Source organism: Equus quagga, chromosome 7, assembly GCF_021613505.1.
Source record: "Equus quagga isolate Etosha38 chromosome 7, UCLA_HA_Equagga_1.0, whole genome shotgun sequence".
Lineage (NCBI taxonomy): Eukaryota > Metazoa > Chordata > Mammalia > Perissodactyla > Equidae > Equus > Equus quagga.
The window spans coordinates 125,627,919-125,645,787 of NC_060273.1; the positions used below are offsets into that span (position 1 = coordinate 125,627,919).

A 17,869-nucleotide genomic window follows, 5' to 3' on the forward strand; every position below is an offset into this window, starting at 1 on the left:
AGCACAGCAAACGAACCTCACTAATCTGTGTGATTCTCAGGAATCAGGAACACTAAGTCTCCGCAGCTGGTCCTTGAACACCTCATGTCCCGGGAAGCCTCCCACTCATCCCCTTGGGTGGGCTCTCCAGGAAGCCTGCATGCTCGCCCGAGCACGACTCTCAGAGGTGGCTGCTGCACACTCAGGACTCACCCCGGCTAGCATTTTAGGGTGGTGACAGGAAGAAAAAGTCAGGCCCTGCCCAATCATTCATGTGTGCGCTGTGAAAACCATAGCTTCCCTGGGCCTCTCCACCAGGTCACTAGACACTACTTTATTTACTCTAGTTATCATCAGGAAGCTAGGAAGGTAATACTACTACTGTGAGCGGCACTTGACAAGCTCTCGAAGTTCTCATGCATACATTTCCTCATATGATTTTCACAACTCTATGCTGTCAGGCCAAGAGAGGAGGTGAGATCTCATTGCTAAAGACATTTTACACCCCAGTCTATCGCCATACAAGCTGTATGATCTTGGCAAGGATCCTAACATCTACGAGCCTTGACTTCCTCACCTGAAACATGGATCATAATAGTACCTATAACTCGGGGACTTATTCGCAATAGTATTATGAGGAATAACAGATGTGCCTGTGAAGTCCTCACACGGTATCTGGCTCATGGTAAGTGTTCAAGGCCTTTTAGATAGATGCCATCAGCTCCGTCTCACAGACGATGATCCTATGGTGGTTCCTGTTTGTAAAGTCACAGAGCTCTCTGGCAGAACTGGGCCTAGAAGCCAAATTTTCATTCTTTCTGTTTCTGGGTTCCCAGTGATCATTAAGGTTTCTAAAGCACAGCAAAACGCTGTGGTGCCCTGATCTTCCCCGCAAATACCTGGGGTCAGGACAAATGGAATCCAGGAGGGCCAGTCAGCCATGGACAGGCAAGACGATCCCCAGGCATCGGCCTCTCTCCGCACAGCTGACCACAAATAAAGAGCCCTGTAGGGAATTAATTAGAGCCTGAGGAAAAAGTCCTGAGCTCTCAGCAGGGCTGAGTCTCTTCAGCAGTCGTGCTGAAACAGAATAAAGAGATCTGGGAGGACTCTGGATGCTTATGCTTACAATTCCCTAATAAGAGATGGTGGTTCTGAATAGCGAGATACTTACCAAGACTCGTAATATAACTTGCAGGTGTATATTAATATAATCCACTTTTACCCATCATCAATAATTTTTAAATGATAAGTTCAGGAATAAAAAAGTATTTCCAGCCAAAGTATATAAAAAGAATACACACACACACACACACACACACTTTAGGTTATGGTTTATACAAAGCATTCTGCCCTTCTAAACCAGGCCAGAACAAATGCAGAAAATCTTCCAAAAGTCTCCATTATACCAGCAAATGTTGAAAGCAAGGAGGTTTATAGAAAGCAAGTGGGACACGCCAGACTTCCTCCCCCTGGACCAAAACAAATACAGGCAAACAATTTTGCTTGGATGACTGAAAACCGGAGAAAGGCACTGGAAATTGACTTCTTTGAAAGGGATATTTATTTAATCTGCTTATCTCAAATCAAAAGTAATTATTCTAATCATTATGAATCTTAAAGAATTCTCTGAAATTTGGCCCTTCAAAGGTACCCTTGCGCACTTACAAAGAGGCAACGCTCCGCAACTTCAGAAGACTCCCTGCAATCAGACATCTGCCCTGACTAGAGTCACCTTCTCTGTCTCACCCGCTGTAATACATCTGACTGTGCTCTGTGGTATGTAATGTCCTCCCTGGTGGGACAAAAGTAGTTGACACCTCACATGTGGAGTTGACACCACACCTGAAATCCTTTTCTCTTTTTCAGAGTGAGTTTGGGAACCTTCATTTTCAGAATCCTGATTTTCCACAAGCTTTCGTAACAATCAGCTAAAAGAGTTCAGATGAAAATTGCTGGGAAAAAAATAACAAATTTTTTAAAATTAATCAATGACTGGTTCTTCCATTTTAGACATTAAACATTTCCCCAAAGATGTGTGTCAGAGTCATGTCCAACAGAGTCTACTTCTTTCTTCTGAAATCTCAGAAAACTGGATGCCCAGTTAATAGACTACAGTCACCCCAAGGGCTTCCTCCCACAAAGCAGTCAACTTACGTGGCACTTTCTTCTCTGCAATTTGAGTTGCCAGCATCCACTGTTGCCTTCTGGCCAAAAGCTTCATCCGTAAGGTCCAGCCGAGTCTGATTCTTAAATTTAATTGTTATTCTTTTGGCCCAGAAGAGAATGCAGGGAACTCCATCCATGGAGATGTTCACTGGGCTATGATGGCTGAATGCATTCCAATGTTCTTTCTCTAAATGTCCTTGTCTGCTCAGATTGTAGTTGAGAGCCTAATTCACCAAATAAATGAAATTCAAGATACGAATTTGTTTTAAATTAATTAAATAAATTATTAGATTATTAATTAATTAATTAAAGGGTTATTAATAAAAGGGTTAGTTCACAATCTGCTAAAACTCTGATCTCTCAGCTCCAGAGTCCATGCTACTGTGGAGCATAGGAGATGGACAGACTAGATCATAACAAGCCCAAAATGATAGTTATACCTGAGAGGTACATGAACCCCATTCCACAAAGAACCAAAAATGGAAAGAACTAACTTGTAAGAAAACAAACAAACAAAAATTGCAAATAATAATATTAGCAATATAGAGTTTAAAAGTCATCATGCTGGGGGAGGAAGAAGAGATGAATAGGAGGAGCACAGCAGATTTTGGGGCCGTGAAACTGTTATTCTGTGTAATGGTAGATAGATATCATTATACATTTGCTAAAACCCATAACATGTACAACACAGAGAGTGAATCCTAATGTAAACTATGGACTTCAGTTAATAATAATGTATCAATATTGGTTCATCAATTTTCACAAACATACCACACTAATGCAAGATGTTAAATATAGGGGAAATTGGAGGGGAAGGGATAGAGGGGTTATGTGGGAACCTTCTGTACTTTTTTTCAATTTTTTCTGTAAACCTAAAACCACCCAAAAGAAAAATAAAGTCTATTATTAAAAAATAAAATTCCAGAGAAGATCCAAGATGGCGGTATGAGTAGTCTTCTTTGTCTCTCCCCCTTCGAGTCTACAACTAATTGGACATTCATCACTTAACAAAGGATATCCATATAGCATCTCAGGACGCCTGAGAGACCCACGCTGCTATACATCGGAAGGCAGACGGACTTCCCTCTGGGAGGAGGTGGAGATAGGTGAAAACTCTCCAACCTCGACCCCCGAACAGCCTAGTACCTGCAAGCGGTTTTCTTCCAGCGGATGCCCCCAGAACATCGCCACACACCAAGGGCAGGAAGGAGCGCACACCAGAGGAGCGACGGTGGAAACAGGTGACCAGAGCCCTACCTAAGCCCCCCGCAATTACACCTAAGCCCAGAGGGAAGCTCCAGAGTTACACACCGGAGGTGGCGGGGAAAACCCCTACCCACCATTAGCAGAGAGGCCCCGCCTAGCATCCACAATGCCGGGAGGCTCCCGGAGAGAATCCTAAACGGTGTGGTGGCCCACCAGCTGCCGCTGCCAGCTCCACTGACTGGGCTTTCGCCCGGGAGGGGCTCAGGACTACCGGAGATCTCCTGGGAGAGAACTGGGGCTGGGTGGAGCTCCAGTGGCCAGCTCTGCGGCGCGGGGTGAAACTCCAGAGTTCCGTTTGGGCAGCAGGCAAAGTCTCTACCTGCCATTAGCGGAGAGGCCCCGCCCAGCATCCACAATGCTGGGAGGCTCCCAGAGAGAATCCCAAACAGTGTGGCGGCCCGCCAGCTGCGGCCCGCCAGCTGCCGCCGCCAGCTCCACCGACCAGGCTTTCGCCCAGGAGGGGCTCGGGACTACCGGAGATCTCCTGGGAGAGGACTGGGGCTGGGTGGAGCTCCAGTGGCTGGCTCCGTGGCCCGGGGGGAAACTCCAGAGTTCCGTCCAGGCAGCAGGCAAAGTCTCTGCCTGCCATTAGCGGAGAGGCCCCACCCAGCATCCACAATGCTGGGAGGGTCCCAAAGAGGAGAATCCCAGGAAGGGCAGCAGCCAGCCAGCTGCCACTGAACTCAAGGTCTCCGGTTATCCCCCAGACAGAGCAAGGGGCTCCCCGAGATCCTAGGGGAAAGGACTGGGGCTGGGTGGAGTTCCAGCGACCCAGCTCCATGGCCCAGGGGGAAACTCTACAGTCTCACAGCAGCCTCAGTGATAGCCTCTGCACAGCACTAGTAGAGAGCACCCACCCGGCAACCACAAGGCTGGAAGACCCTGGGACAAAAGTAGCACAGCTAGGTGAGCTAACCCAGACTGCAGAAGATGCCCATATCTCTGCTGTGACCCATTGTGGACAAGTGAGATTTTGTGGGCGCCGACAGTGACAGAGCTGCAAATATAAGTGATCCTGCCCCTGGCCACTGGGAAAGCCCATAACACCGCTGCAGACCCTAAGGAGGGAGCACGTCTAGGTTGTCTGCAACAGTAGGCACCAGCAACCTGAAGCCCCCTTGTGACGGCCCCCACAGCTGAAGAGGGAACCCACAGGATCACTGTGACTGCAAGGAGGGAGCCAGGCCGAGTTAGCAACAGCTGATAGGGTTCCTGGTTGGTGCAGTATAAACAGCTGTACCCCCACCACACCAGTAGAAAGAAGTGGAAGCAGTAACTAAACTCTATCTCTATGCAGAGGCACAAATCTACACCATCAAGCAATACGAAAAAATATATTAAATCTCCAGAACAGAAGGAAAATGACAAACACACAGAAAACAATCCCAAAGACAATGAAATATATAACCTAAATGATCATGACTTCAAAACAGCCATCATTAAAAAACTCAATGAGTTAAAAGAGAATTCAGATAGACAACGAGTTCAGGAGCTATGTCACAAAAGAGTTCAATACTATAAAGGAGAACCAAACAGAAATATTGGAAATGAAGAACACAATAGAGGAGATTAAGAAAAATCTAGATGCACTGAACAGTAGGACCAATAATATGGAGGAAAGAATTAGCAATTTGGAAGATAGGAATATAGAAATGCTGCAGGCAGAGGAGGAGAGAGAAGTAAGACTAAAAAGAAATGAAGAAACTCTCCAAGAATTATCTGACGCAATTAGGAGATGCAACCTAAGGATTATAGGTATACCAGAGGGAAAAGAGAGGGAGAAGGGGGCAGAAAGCCTATTCAAAGAAATAATAGCTGAGAACTTCCCAAACCTGGAGAAAGAGATGGAACTTCATGTGACAGAAGCCAATAGATCTCCAAACTTTATCAATGCAAGTAGACCAACCCCAAGGCATATAGTAGTGAAGCTAGCAAAAGTCAATGACAAGGAGAGAATACTAAAGGCAGCCAGGTAGAAGAAATTAACCTACAAAGGAACCCCCATCAGGCTATCAGCAGATTTCTCAGCAGAAACTTTATAGGCTAGAAGAGAGTGGAATGATATATTCAAAAATCTGAAGGACAAAAACCTGCAGCTGAGAATTCTCTACCCAGCGAAAATATCCTTCAAATATGATGGAGAAATAAAAACTTTCCCAGATAAACAAAAATTAAGGGAGTTTATTGCCACAAAACCTCTTCTTCAAGAAATGCTCAGGAAAACCCTCATTCCTGAAAAATCAAAAAAAGGAAAGGGGCTACAAAACCAAGAGCAAAGGAGATAAGTAGAAGGACAACAACAGAGAGTAGCAGCTCTCCATCAGAACAGACTAAACCATGGGACGAGAAACAAAGGAAATTGAAGATAACCAGAAAACAAGACATAAAATGGCAGCGGTAGGCCCCCACATTACAATAATCACTCTAAATGTAAATGGATTGAACTCTCCAATCAAAAGACACAGAGTGGCAGGATGGATCAAAGAACAAGATCCAACAATATGCTGCCTCCAGGAAACACACCTCAGCCCCAAAGACAAACACGGACTCAGAGTGAAGGGATGGAAGACAATACTCCAAGCTAATAATGAACAAAAGAAAGCAGATGTCGTTATACTAATATCAGACAAAGTAGACTTCAAAGCAAAACAGATAAAGAAAGACAAAGAGGGACAGTATATAATGATAAAAGGGACTCTCCACCAAGAAGACATAACACTTATAAATATATACGCACCCAACACAGGAGCACCAAAATTTGTAAAGCAACTCTTAACAGAACTAAAAGAAGACATCAACAACAATACAATAATAGTAGGGGACCTCAACACCTCATTAACACCAATGGATAGAATATCCAGACAGGAAATCAACAAGAAAATTATAGAATTAAATGAAAAATTAGACCAGATGGACTTAATAGATATATATAGAACACTTCATCCAAAAACAGCAGGCTACACATTCTTCTCAAGTGTGCATGGAACATTCTCAAGAATAGACCATATTTTGGGAAACAAAGCAAGCATCAATAAACACAAGAGAGTTGAAATAATATCAAGCATCTTTTCTGATCATAATGCTATGAAACTAGAAATCAACTACAAGAATAAAGCAGAGAAAGGTGCAAAAATGTGGAGACTAAACAACACGCTACTGAACAAACAATGGATCATTGAAGAAATTAAAGAAGAAATCAAATATTATCTGGAGACAAATGAAAATGAGAACATGTCATACCAAATCATTTGGGATGCAGCAAAAGCAGTCCTAAGAGGGAAATTCATTGCAATACAGGCTCACCTCACTAAACAAGAAAAAGCTCACATAAGCAACCTCAAACGACACCTAACAGAATTAGAAAAAGAAGAACAAACAAAGCCCAGAGTCAGTAGAAGGAGGGAAATAATAAAAATAAGAGCAGAAATAAACGATATTGAAACAAAAAAGACAGTAGAAAGGATCAATGAAACAAAGAGTTGGTTCTTCAAAAAAATTAACAAAGTCGACAAACCCTTAGCCAGACTCACCAAGAAAAGAAGAGAGAAATCTCAAATAAATAAAATTAGGAATGAGAGAGGAGAAATCACAACAGATACCAAAGAAATACAAGGGATTATAAGAGAATACTATGAAAAACTATATGCCAACAAATTGAACAACCTAGAAGAAATGAACAAATTCCTGGACTCTTACAACCTCCCCAAACTGAACCAGGAAGAAATGGAGAATCTGAATAGGCCAATCACAAGTAAAGAAATAGAAACAGTAATCAAAAACCTCCCCAAAAATAAGAGTCCAGGACCAGACAGCTTCTCTGGAGAATTCTACCAAACATTCAAAGAAGACTTAATACCTATTCTTCTCCAACTATTCCAGAAAATTGAGGAAGATGGAGTACTCCCTAACACATTCTATAAAGCCAACATCACTCTGATCCCAAAACCTGGCAAGGACAACACAAAGAAGGAGAACTACAGGCCGATATCACTGATGAACATAGATGCAAAAATCCTCAACAAAATTCTGGCAAACCGAATACAGCAATACATCAAAAAGATTATACACCATGATCAAGTGGGATTTATACCAGGGACACAGGGATGGTTCAACATCCGCAAGTCAATCAACGTGATACACTACATTAACAAAATGAGAAACAAAAACCACATGATCATCTCAATAGATGCAGAGAAAGCATTCGACAAGATCCAACACCCATTTATGATAAAAAACCCTCAATAAAATGTGTATAGAAGGAAAGTACTTCAACATAATAAAGGCCATATATGACAAACCCACAGCCAACATCATACTCAATGAACAAAAACTGAAAGCCATCCCTCTGAGGACAGGAACAAGACAAGGGTGCCCACTTTCACCACCCCTATTCAACATAGTACTGGAGGTGTTGGCCAGAGCAATTCGGCAGGAAAAAGAAATAAAAGGAATCCAAATAGGCAATGAAGAAGTAGAACTCTCGCTGTTTGCAGACGACATGATCTTATATATAGAAAAGCCCAAAGAATCCATAGGAAAACTATTAGAAACAATCAACAGCTACAGCAAAGTTGCAGGGTATAAAATCAACATACATAAATCAGTAGCATTTCTATACACTAACAATGAACCAACAGAAAAAGAACTCAAGAACTCAATCCCATTCACAATCGCAATGAAAAGAATAAAATACCTTGGGATAAATTTAACCAAGGAAGTGAAAGATTTATACAATGAAAACTACAAGACTTTCTTGAAAGAAATTGACGACAACATAAAGAGATGGAAAGACATTCCATGCACATGGATTGGAAGAATAAAGATAGTTAAAATGTCCATACTACCTAAAGGAATCTACAGATTCAACGCTATCCCAATCAGAATCCCAAGGACATTCTTTACAGAAATTGAACAAAGAATCCTAAAATTCATTGGGGCAGCAAAAGACTGCGAATTGCTAAAGCAATCCTGAGTAAGAAAAACAAAGCCGGAGGCATCGCAATCCCCGATTTCAAAATATACTACAAAGCTACGGTAATCAAAACAGCATGGTACTCGTACAAAAACAGGTGCACAGATCAATGGAACAGAATTGAAAGCCCAGAGATAAAACCACACATCTATGGACAGCTAATCTTTGACAAAGGAGCTGAGGGCCTACAATGGAGAAAAGAAAGTCTCTTCAACAAATGGTGCTGGGAAAACTGGACAGCCACATGTAAAAGAATGAAAATTGACCATTCTTTTTCACCATTCACAAAAATAAACTCAAAATGGATCAAAGACCTAAAGATTAGGCCTGAAACAATAAGTCTTCTAGAAGAGAACATAGGCAGTACACTCTTTGACATCAGTTTCAAAAGAATCTTTTCGGACACTATAACTCCTCAGATGAGGGAAACAATAGAAAGAATAAACAAATGGGACTTCATCAGACTAAAGAGTTTCTTCAAGGCAAGGGAAAACAGGATTGAAACAAAAAAACAGCCCACTAATTGGGAAAAAATATTTACAAGCTACTTATTCGACAAAGGATTAATCTCCATAATATACAAAGAACTCACACAGCTTAACAACAACAACAAAAAAACCCGATCAAAAAATGGGCAGAGGACATGAACAGACATTTCTCCAAAGAAGATATAAGTATGGCCAATAGACACATGAAAAGATGTTCATCATCACTAATCATCAGGGAAATGCAAATCAAAACTACACTAAGATATCACCTTACACCCGTTAGATTGGCAAAAATATCCAAAACCAAGAGTGACAAATGTTGGAGAGATTGTGGAGCAAAAGGAACCCTCATACACTGTTGGTGGGAATGCAAACTAGTGCAGCCACTATGGAAAACAGTATGGAGATTTCTCAAAAAGTTAAAAATAGAAACACCCTATGACCCAGCCATCCCATTAGTGGGTATCTATCCTAAGAACCTGAAATCAGAAATCCCAAGAGTCCCTTGCACCCCTATGTTCATCGCAGCATTATTTACAATAGCCAAGACGTGGAGCCAACCTACATGCCTAGAAACTGATGATTGGATAAAGAAGATATGGTATATATACACAATGGAATACTACTCAGCCATAAAAAAGGACCAAATTGTTCCATTCGCATCAACATGGATGGACCTTGAGGGTATTATGTTAAGCGAAATAAGCCAGATAGAGAAAGACGAACTCTATATGACTCCACTTATAGGTGGAAGTTAACATATAGACAAGGAGAACCGATCAGTGGTTACCAGGGAAAAGGGGGGGTGGGGGGAGGGCACAAAGGGTGAAGTGGTGTACCCACAACATTACTAACAATAATGTACAACTGAAATCTCACAAGGTTGTAATCTATCATAATCTTAATAAAAAATAAATAAATAAATAAAATTTCACCATGCCATGAAACTAATGACAGTGATCTCTTCAGAAAATGTCATAAGAACCCAAATAATGCAGGACTTTAAATAAAGAAATTAACATGTTAAAGAAAACAAGAGGTTTCTAGAAATCAAGCTTAATTCTCCAGACCATTAATGTCCAATACAACATTCTGCATTATTGGATATGTTCTATATCTGCTCTCTTCAGCTGAGTAATCACTGGTTACATGTGGCTATTATTATGCACTGAAAATGTGGCCAGTGCAACGGGGGACCTTAATTTTTCACTTTAATTAATATTTTTCATTTGAATTTAAATTTAGATAGCCACAAGTGGCTAGTGGCTACTGTCTTGGACAGAGCGGCTCAGAACATTTAATATACATAAACTAGCAAAGTATTTTAACATTGTTCTACATCTTATGAATCCTTTGCAATTTCTAGGAAACCCAAGACGATGCACTTCAGTACCCGACTCTGGAGGTCACAAAGACAGGTCTATATCTGAAAGAAGATCCACTTATCGAGATCAACTATTCCATACCAATTACTCCAGTGTAGTACAGATTAAGAGAAAATAAACAGGCAGCAGCAATCCAAATTTACCAGTAACCAAAGATAAACTGTTACCATAGTGATTCTATCTGGAAAGCAACAAAAGTGAGACTGAATATTGTAATGAATATATATGACAGCAAGTGAACCTTTAGTTTTTCCTGAACTATAAAATTACCATAACACATTTCCCCACCCAAAGTTCAAGCAAGAATGTTAGTTATTAATAGAATTACTATTGATATTTTCATAGTGTCTCTGACCTGATTGAAATGTGTTTAAATTTTTTTTTTAAGATACAATCTACTTTCGTAACATATCCATACCTGTGTCATTGGTATTGCTGTGAAATTCTGAATTGGTTTCATATCTCCATTATTCTGTTGATCTGTCAAATAAACAAGGTGAGTACAAAGGCTAAATGTCGTTGTCTTATTAACGTAATTGAGTGACAATAATATGCTAAGCACTGTAAAATATATCAGGCTTGAGCCTCTTCTGGCTCATAATTTAGAATAAACTAGTTTAAGGGCTATTCACATGCGAGACTCCTGGTCAAGCACCAGTGTTCAGGGAAGCCCATCACACACTAAAGCCTTCCTCAGCCCCCCAAGGAATCACAAGGGCAATTAGAGGTCTTACCACTGTTGACAACCACTTCTTTATCTGAAGATGTTTGAGAGCTGAAACTAGAAAAAACAGAATAAAAAGATGCTGAACAAATATCTACATTTCAGATTTTATACGAAGTTTTAAGGAGGATATATTTTGGTTTATTACATCTCAGAGTAGAGGAGCACTTTTTAATAGTGAATTTCTGACTTAAAAAAGCAACGTATGTTCTTCAAAGAAAATAAGAAAAATGCCGAAAAATTTAAAGAAAAAAATTTTAAATATCAACCCTAATCCCTATTGATTGAATAATATTGAGCGCCTAGAATGAGTCAAGCAGTGAGCTAGACTCTGAGGTTTAACCAAAAACAAGTAATAACCAAATAACCAAATAATAAAACATAATAAAATATTTTAAAGTGAAATGTTATACTACATGGTACTGTTAACATATTAATGTGAAAATATTCAACCTTTTTTTATTAAAAAAAAGATTCTATTGCCAAAAAGGTGTTTCTAAAAATTATGAGGATATAAATTATGTAATTATAATATACATCCTCCCAGCGTTTCTCTCTCTACACATACACACACACACATATAATTTACTTTTTATACAATTTAAGAACAAATTTTTGTAAACATTCTGTTTTGGAGCCTACAATTTTTTTTCAGTTAAAAATATATCATAAATATTTTTCCATGTTATTACATATTTTTCTAACATAATTTTGAATTCCATGTGCTATTACATCATACAAATGTATGAATTTATTGAACCAAATTCCTATTAAGTATTTAAGTTGTTTCAATTAATAAACAATACTACATTGAACATTATTGTGGATTGCTTGTTCATACCCCTGAGAAGTTCCTTAAGATTAATTCCTAGAAGTGAAACTGCTAAGTTAGAAGATATACACATCTTTTTATCATGGAATATTGTAAACATACATAAATATAAACAGGAAAATATAAGCCCCCAACCATGTACCTGTACCCACAGCCAGCTTTAGTAATTGTCAAGTCATAAGCAATCTTGTCTCAGCAATAAGCGCACCCACTTTCCCTCTCTGGTATTATTTTGAAGAAAACCTCAGAAATTATGTCATTTAAGTATATATTTCTAAAAGATAAGGACTTTTTAAAATAACAGCCCAATTACATCTAGAAAATATTAGTAATTCTTTCACATTAAATATCATGCCCATTTAAATCTCTAATTGTCATAAAAATTTTTACAGTTTATCGCATATTTTAAATTTTTAATATGTTGTACTTGTGTGTATGAGAACGCAGATCAAACTCTATACTTACAGATTCCTATCCAATACCTGTAGGTATAACTATCATACAAACTCTAAACATTTCTACAATTAGAGAAATATATAAATTACTTATCATGATCTTTATGCAAAACATAATTTTAGCTAAAGAGTTACTAAGCGCACATCATGGTAAAATGGTTTAGAATTAATTACATGGAGTCTATTACAAAGTAAGTGCACCACTCTCTTTGTAATACAACCTCTATTATCTAATGAGAATTTCTGAAGATGACAAATTGGTGACTGTGATGTCTACTAGTTGTTATTAATAAATTCATGCATGTATGCAATTATTCATTCATTCTTATCAACTTCATTGAAGTATAATTTAAGTACAATAAACTGCATCCATTCAATTTGTAAATTCGATGAGTTTTGGCATGTGGATATACCCATGACACCACCGCCACAATAAACATATGGAATATTTACATCCCACAAGAGTTTTCCCATGTACTTTTCCAGTGGAGAGGATGTTTCCTCCACCCTCAGCCACAGGCAACTACAAACTTGCTTTCTGTCACTTTAGCCTGCATTTTATAGAATTATATATAAATAGAGTCATTTAACATATAGTCCTTAGTGTTTGGCTTCTTTCAGTCTTAATATAATGATGGGAATTCATTGGTGTTGTTATATGTATCAATCTTTCTTTCCTTTTATTACTGAGAAATATTTCATTGTATGTATACCACATTTGTTGGTGTATGCACCTATTGACGGACATTTAGGGTGTTTCCAATTTGGGGCTACTACAAATAAAGAGAAAAGAACATTCATGTACAGGGGTTATGTAGAATATGTTTTGGTTTCTCTTGGATAAATACCCAAAAGCAGAGTGGCTAAGGCAGACATTAGGAGTTTAACTTGTTAAGAAATTGCCAATCAATTTCAGCATAGGAGCTTTCCTGTGGCTCCACCTTCTTGCTAACATTTGGTACTGTCAGTCTGCTTAATTTTAGCCATTCTGATGGGTGTGTGTTGCAATCTCATTGTAGTTTTAATTTCCATTTCCCTGATGACTAGTGATACACAGCATCTTTTCTTGTACCTAGTGACCATTCATATATTTTCTTTTGTGAAGTGTGTCTTTAAATCTTTTGCCAATTTTTTAAGTTAAATTCATTTTCCTCTAATTACCGAGTTGGAAGAGTTCTTTGTATGTTCTGGATACAAGTCTTATATCAGATATATGCATTGAAAATATTTCCTCCATTATATGTTTTGCTTTTTCATTTTCTTAATTGTGGCTTTCAAAAAGCAAAAGTTTTAATTTTCATAACGTCTAATGTATTCAGTTTTTTTCTTTTATGGTCTATGTTTTTTCTATCTAAAAGAAATATTTTCCTAACAGAAGGTCATAAAGATTTTCTCTTGTGCTTTATCTAGAAGTTTTAAAGTTTTAACTTTTACATTTAGGTCTGTGATCCATTTTGAGTTGATACTTGTGAATAAGGTACCTGTAACATGGTGGAGCCTGAGATAAAGAAAATATCCTATTAGCTTCCAGAAATAAAAAACAAGAAACATGCAATGATTCAGAAAATATCTCTCTCACACCCTTTCACAGGAAGCTAGTGGAGGATGTGCTCCAGCAAAGTAAAGGAGAAAACAAAGAAAGAGGAAAGCATAGGACTCTAATAAATAGTGGATCTAAATCAGAAGAGTGATGAAGAGAAACCTAAGGATGACTGTTGCACATCAGACATAGAGAGAATCTATCCAGATTAGAGCAAGAGGACAAAAGGGTCCTAAAGGAGGGAGACTAAAGGGAAATTTCTAGGTAAAAGGGGGATTTGAGAGTCTTCGCTACTTGTTAGATGAAGGGATGTGTGAAAAAAGTTAAGGACATGCATATTTTTTAAATTGCAAATGAAAAAGGGCAATTTTTAACTCAAGAGAAAAGGAAAGAGTTGTACAAAGAGAAAAAAGGAACAATTATAGTACACTAACTGGCTTGTCATTGAACAATATATGTATAGTCTAACTGGTGCTTGCATTCTGATTTATACTAAGTCTCCTGCGAGTAGGGTTAGCATGAATCAGTCCTCTGACCTCAACCACATCTAGGAGAACGAAGAAATTTAATTTTCTGAACAGCAAAAGTGAGACTGCAATCAAAGTAATCATGTAACTACAATAGAGATATGCTTTAGCCAAAAGATCTCTGTCTACCTAAACTCCAAACTCTGGAGTGCAAGTTAAAAAGTAACTGAATATACGACAGAAACACTAATACCCAGACAATACTTCTTGAAAGGCTTCAAGCTTTCTAAAAAGTACCTGTATACAAGCAGATCTTTTACATTTTTTTAATTTAAATTTTATTTATTCAAAATAATATTTCATGATACAGGGTTAAGTATTCAATTTTAAAATGTCTTATTGAACAAAAACAGAAAATTATGAGAGATTTTATCCAAATCACATAAAAATGTATCATATCATTTAGAAATATCTAGTCAGGAGGGGAGTTTAATAAATGTTTATTGAACAAAAGTATATAAATGAATGGATGAGTTACCATATCCTTAACATGCTTGGCTTGAGACTTCATTCTACTAAGTAAAAATTTCCATATGTTCACTAATGAAAAGCTTCTGGTAGACAATATAGGCTTATTTTCATTTCAGTGAATATGATCATGAACATACCAATAACACTGTTATACTTCTTTTTAAAATAAGCTGTAATTGGGGCTGGCCCCATGGCTTAGTGGTTAAGTTCAGTGAGCTCCACTTCGGCAGCCTGGGTTTGCAGGTCTAGATCCCGGGCATGGACCTACACCACTCATCAGCCATGCTGTGGCTGTGACCCGCATATAAAGTGGAGGAAGACTGGCACAGATGTTATCTCAGGGCTAATCTTCCTCAAACCAAAAAAAAAAGAGAGGAGGAATGACAACAGATGTTAGCTTAGGGCTAATCTTCCTCACCAAAAAATAAAAATAAAATAAAATAAGCTGTAATTTAGATAGACTTTGCCCACACCCATAAGCCTGACCTAATGAGGTTTTATGGGAAGCCATAACCGCAACCAAAGACAAAATAAACACGCATTTTCTCCACACTGCATAATCTCTGAACTAAAGTAATAACTAAAGAATTATCTCGTTAAAATTATCTGAGTGAACAAACTAAGAAACACTGGCTTAAAAATATTAAACCTATGTTGTCAGTAAAATACTCAGACCCCTTTTCAGTAAAAGGGATCTCTTGTAATACCTCAAAAGCAATCTAGAGCCTTATGCTTATAGTGGCTGGTGACAGATTTTTGATTTACCAGGTTTTCCATCAGAAGTCTCCCAAGCATGCCATCATGAAGGTGAGGGTGGAGCAGCTCCCTCATGGTCCTACTCAGGATGAAGACCACACTCCCACCACAGCCTACCAAGCCCTGAAAGACATCAGCCTGCTAACCGTGTTCATCCCATTTCACCTCTTCCCCTTTCTCTCCGCTCCAGCGACAACAGCGTTCTTCAGTTCAGGTCCCTGAATGTTTCATGTTCCCTTCCTCCCTCCCAAGAGTCTTAGCACCTGCTGCTCCCTCCACCTGGAATGCTCTCCATTCTCCCCTCCCCCGACCTCCTAGTTATTTCCTATATCCTCCAGATCACAGCTTCAAACATCCCTTCCTCAGGAACACTGTCCCTAACTTCTCAGACTAGTTCAGATCCCCCTATTGTATGTGCTCATCACCTCCTATACTTTTCTTTCACAGCACATTTCAAAGTCTACTTGTAATATCTATCCTTTGATTAATGAGCATCTCCCCTACTAGACTTACAGCTCCATGAGGGCAGGGACTCTATCTGATTTGCTCACCATTGTAGACCCAGCACCTAGCTCACTGCCTACCCATTTAAAAGTACCAAGTATTAAAAAAATGTGTTACATGTATGAAGGAACAGATTAATGAATGAACAAACTCTGAAAGGGAAGTGGAAAATGGGAGACCACACAGGATGCTGTCCAAGAGGGAAAAGATTTCCACCTGGTTTCAGCATAAATCCAATCTGGGGAAGGAATATGTAAAGGAAGAGTGGGGTCCCCTACCCTCTCTAAGCTGAGGAAACATGTACCAAGTTTAAAATACAATCATCCTTCTAGAGACTTAAGAACCTCAAACTGCCCCATAGAGTTGAAAGATATTTTTAATTTCAGATCCGTATTTGAAACAACATCTACAAAACAGAAATTGTTGTTTCCTTCACAACAAATTAATGTGCCATATTAGATTCACATGATCACTGACGTAAGTGATTTCTAAGGTCCCTTCTGAAGCTAAGATTATGTAAACCCATCAACCTTGCTTCAAAAACAGAATTGGAATTTTTATAGTTCTTGGTGTGCACTTTACCAGTGTAATACACAAATCAGTCATTTCTGTATAAATCAGGTAAGGAAATATTACTAAGGTTTAACAACCTAAGGAGTATAGCTCACTTATTATTTGAAAGTGAATCTTAAGGAAAGCATTAAGTGATTTGGAAACAATGAGGGAAAACAAATTAAAAATGCCTACACTTATAGTTTTTATCAGTTGGTGTCTTAAGGATTCTTTAGCACAAGTTTTTAGAGATCATCCTGCTTGCTGCCGTCCTTCGCTTTCACACTAAATCCGCTGAGGCATTCGTTGACATGGCACATAATGAGTAACCGGGGGATATGACATAAGTTAAATGCTATGCATATTTTGATTACTCTTCCTTATAGATAAATCTTTATATTTTCCCTCATATGGCATGGAAAGAAACCAAAAGGACAAAGGAAATAGAAATCAAAATTTTGCTTGTTATTTTTAAATAGTCTGTGCTCCACACAATTACTGTCTTTTACCAGTTAAAATAATCTAACATATTTTCTTTGGGGGACAGGTTTTAAATTTTTTCCTCTCTCTCTTTCTCACATAATAACAGCAGGAGAAACTGTGAAATTAACATTTACCTATAAGCGTAAAAGAAACCTGAACAGTGATTTAAGGAGTCATTTTCTCATAGATACATACTTTGATACATAACACAAATGTTTCTTGAGTATTTTGAACAAATAACTCTTCCCTCTTATAATAAGGACTATATTTGTATCTCTTATTTATAAACTCTAGTTCAATTATTTTAGTAGCTACAAAATGATCTAATCTCATATATCCATTTTTAATTATAAACAAATGTAGCATGCAGCAATATAAAGAAATTACAGAACCACATAATTTCACATTTGCACTGAAGTGCACAGATGTACTGTATTAAAAGATGTGCAATTACTCACCTTACATTCTTCCTAGCAAGTATCTGGTCTAAAGTTAGTGATAATCCCATACATAAAAAAATAAGTGAAAAACTGAACAAGATTTTTCTTCCCATCAAGAAATGAATCAGTTTCTTCAAACCAAGCACATCTGTTAATTCATAAATGCAAACAGAGCAGAGACAGTAGTTTCACGCCATGTGACTGACAACATACTCAACCAATCAGAGGACAGCTTTCCCAGGATGTGTTATGTGTGGCAGAGGGGAGAAGGAGGGGCCTGATACTGCTCAACTGAGAGGATAGAGTGAAACCATGGGTCTATTTAA

At 38.5% G+C, this 17,869-nt stretch overlaps 1 protein-coding gene across 1 annotated transcript in view; it reads right to left on the bottom strand.

The window, feature by feature from the left end:
- LOC124241580 (V-type proton ATPase subunit S1-like protein) overlaps nucleotides 1-17,656 on the bottom strand; it is a 28,384-nt gene extending 10,728 nt beyond the window's left edge. Inside the window, 6 exon segments of the mRNA XM_046665461.1 lie at nucleotides 2,137-2,372; nucleotides 10,678-10,739; nucleotides 10,994-11,040; nucleotides 16,078-16,112; nucleotides 16,114-16,144; nucleotides 17,562-17,656. Coding sequence (XP_046521417.1) covers nucleotides 2,137-2,372; nucleotides 10,678-10,739; nucleotides 10,994-11,040; nucleotides 16,078-16,112; nucleotides 16,114-16,144; nucleotides 17,562-17,656 — 506 coding nt within the window.
- Between the last annotated feature and the right edge of the window lie 213 nt (nucleotides 17,657-17,869).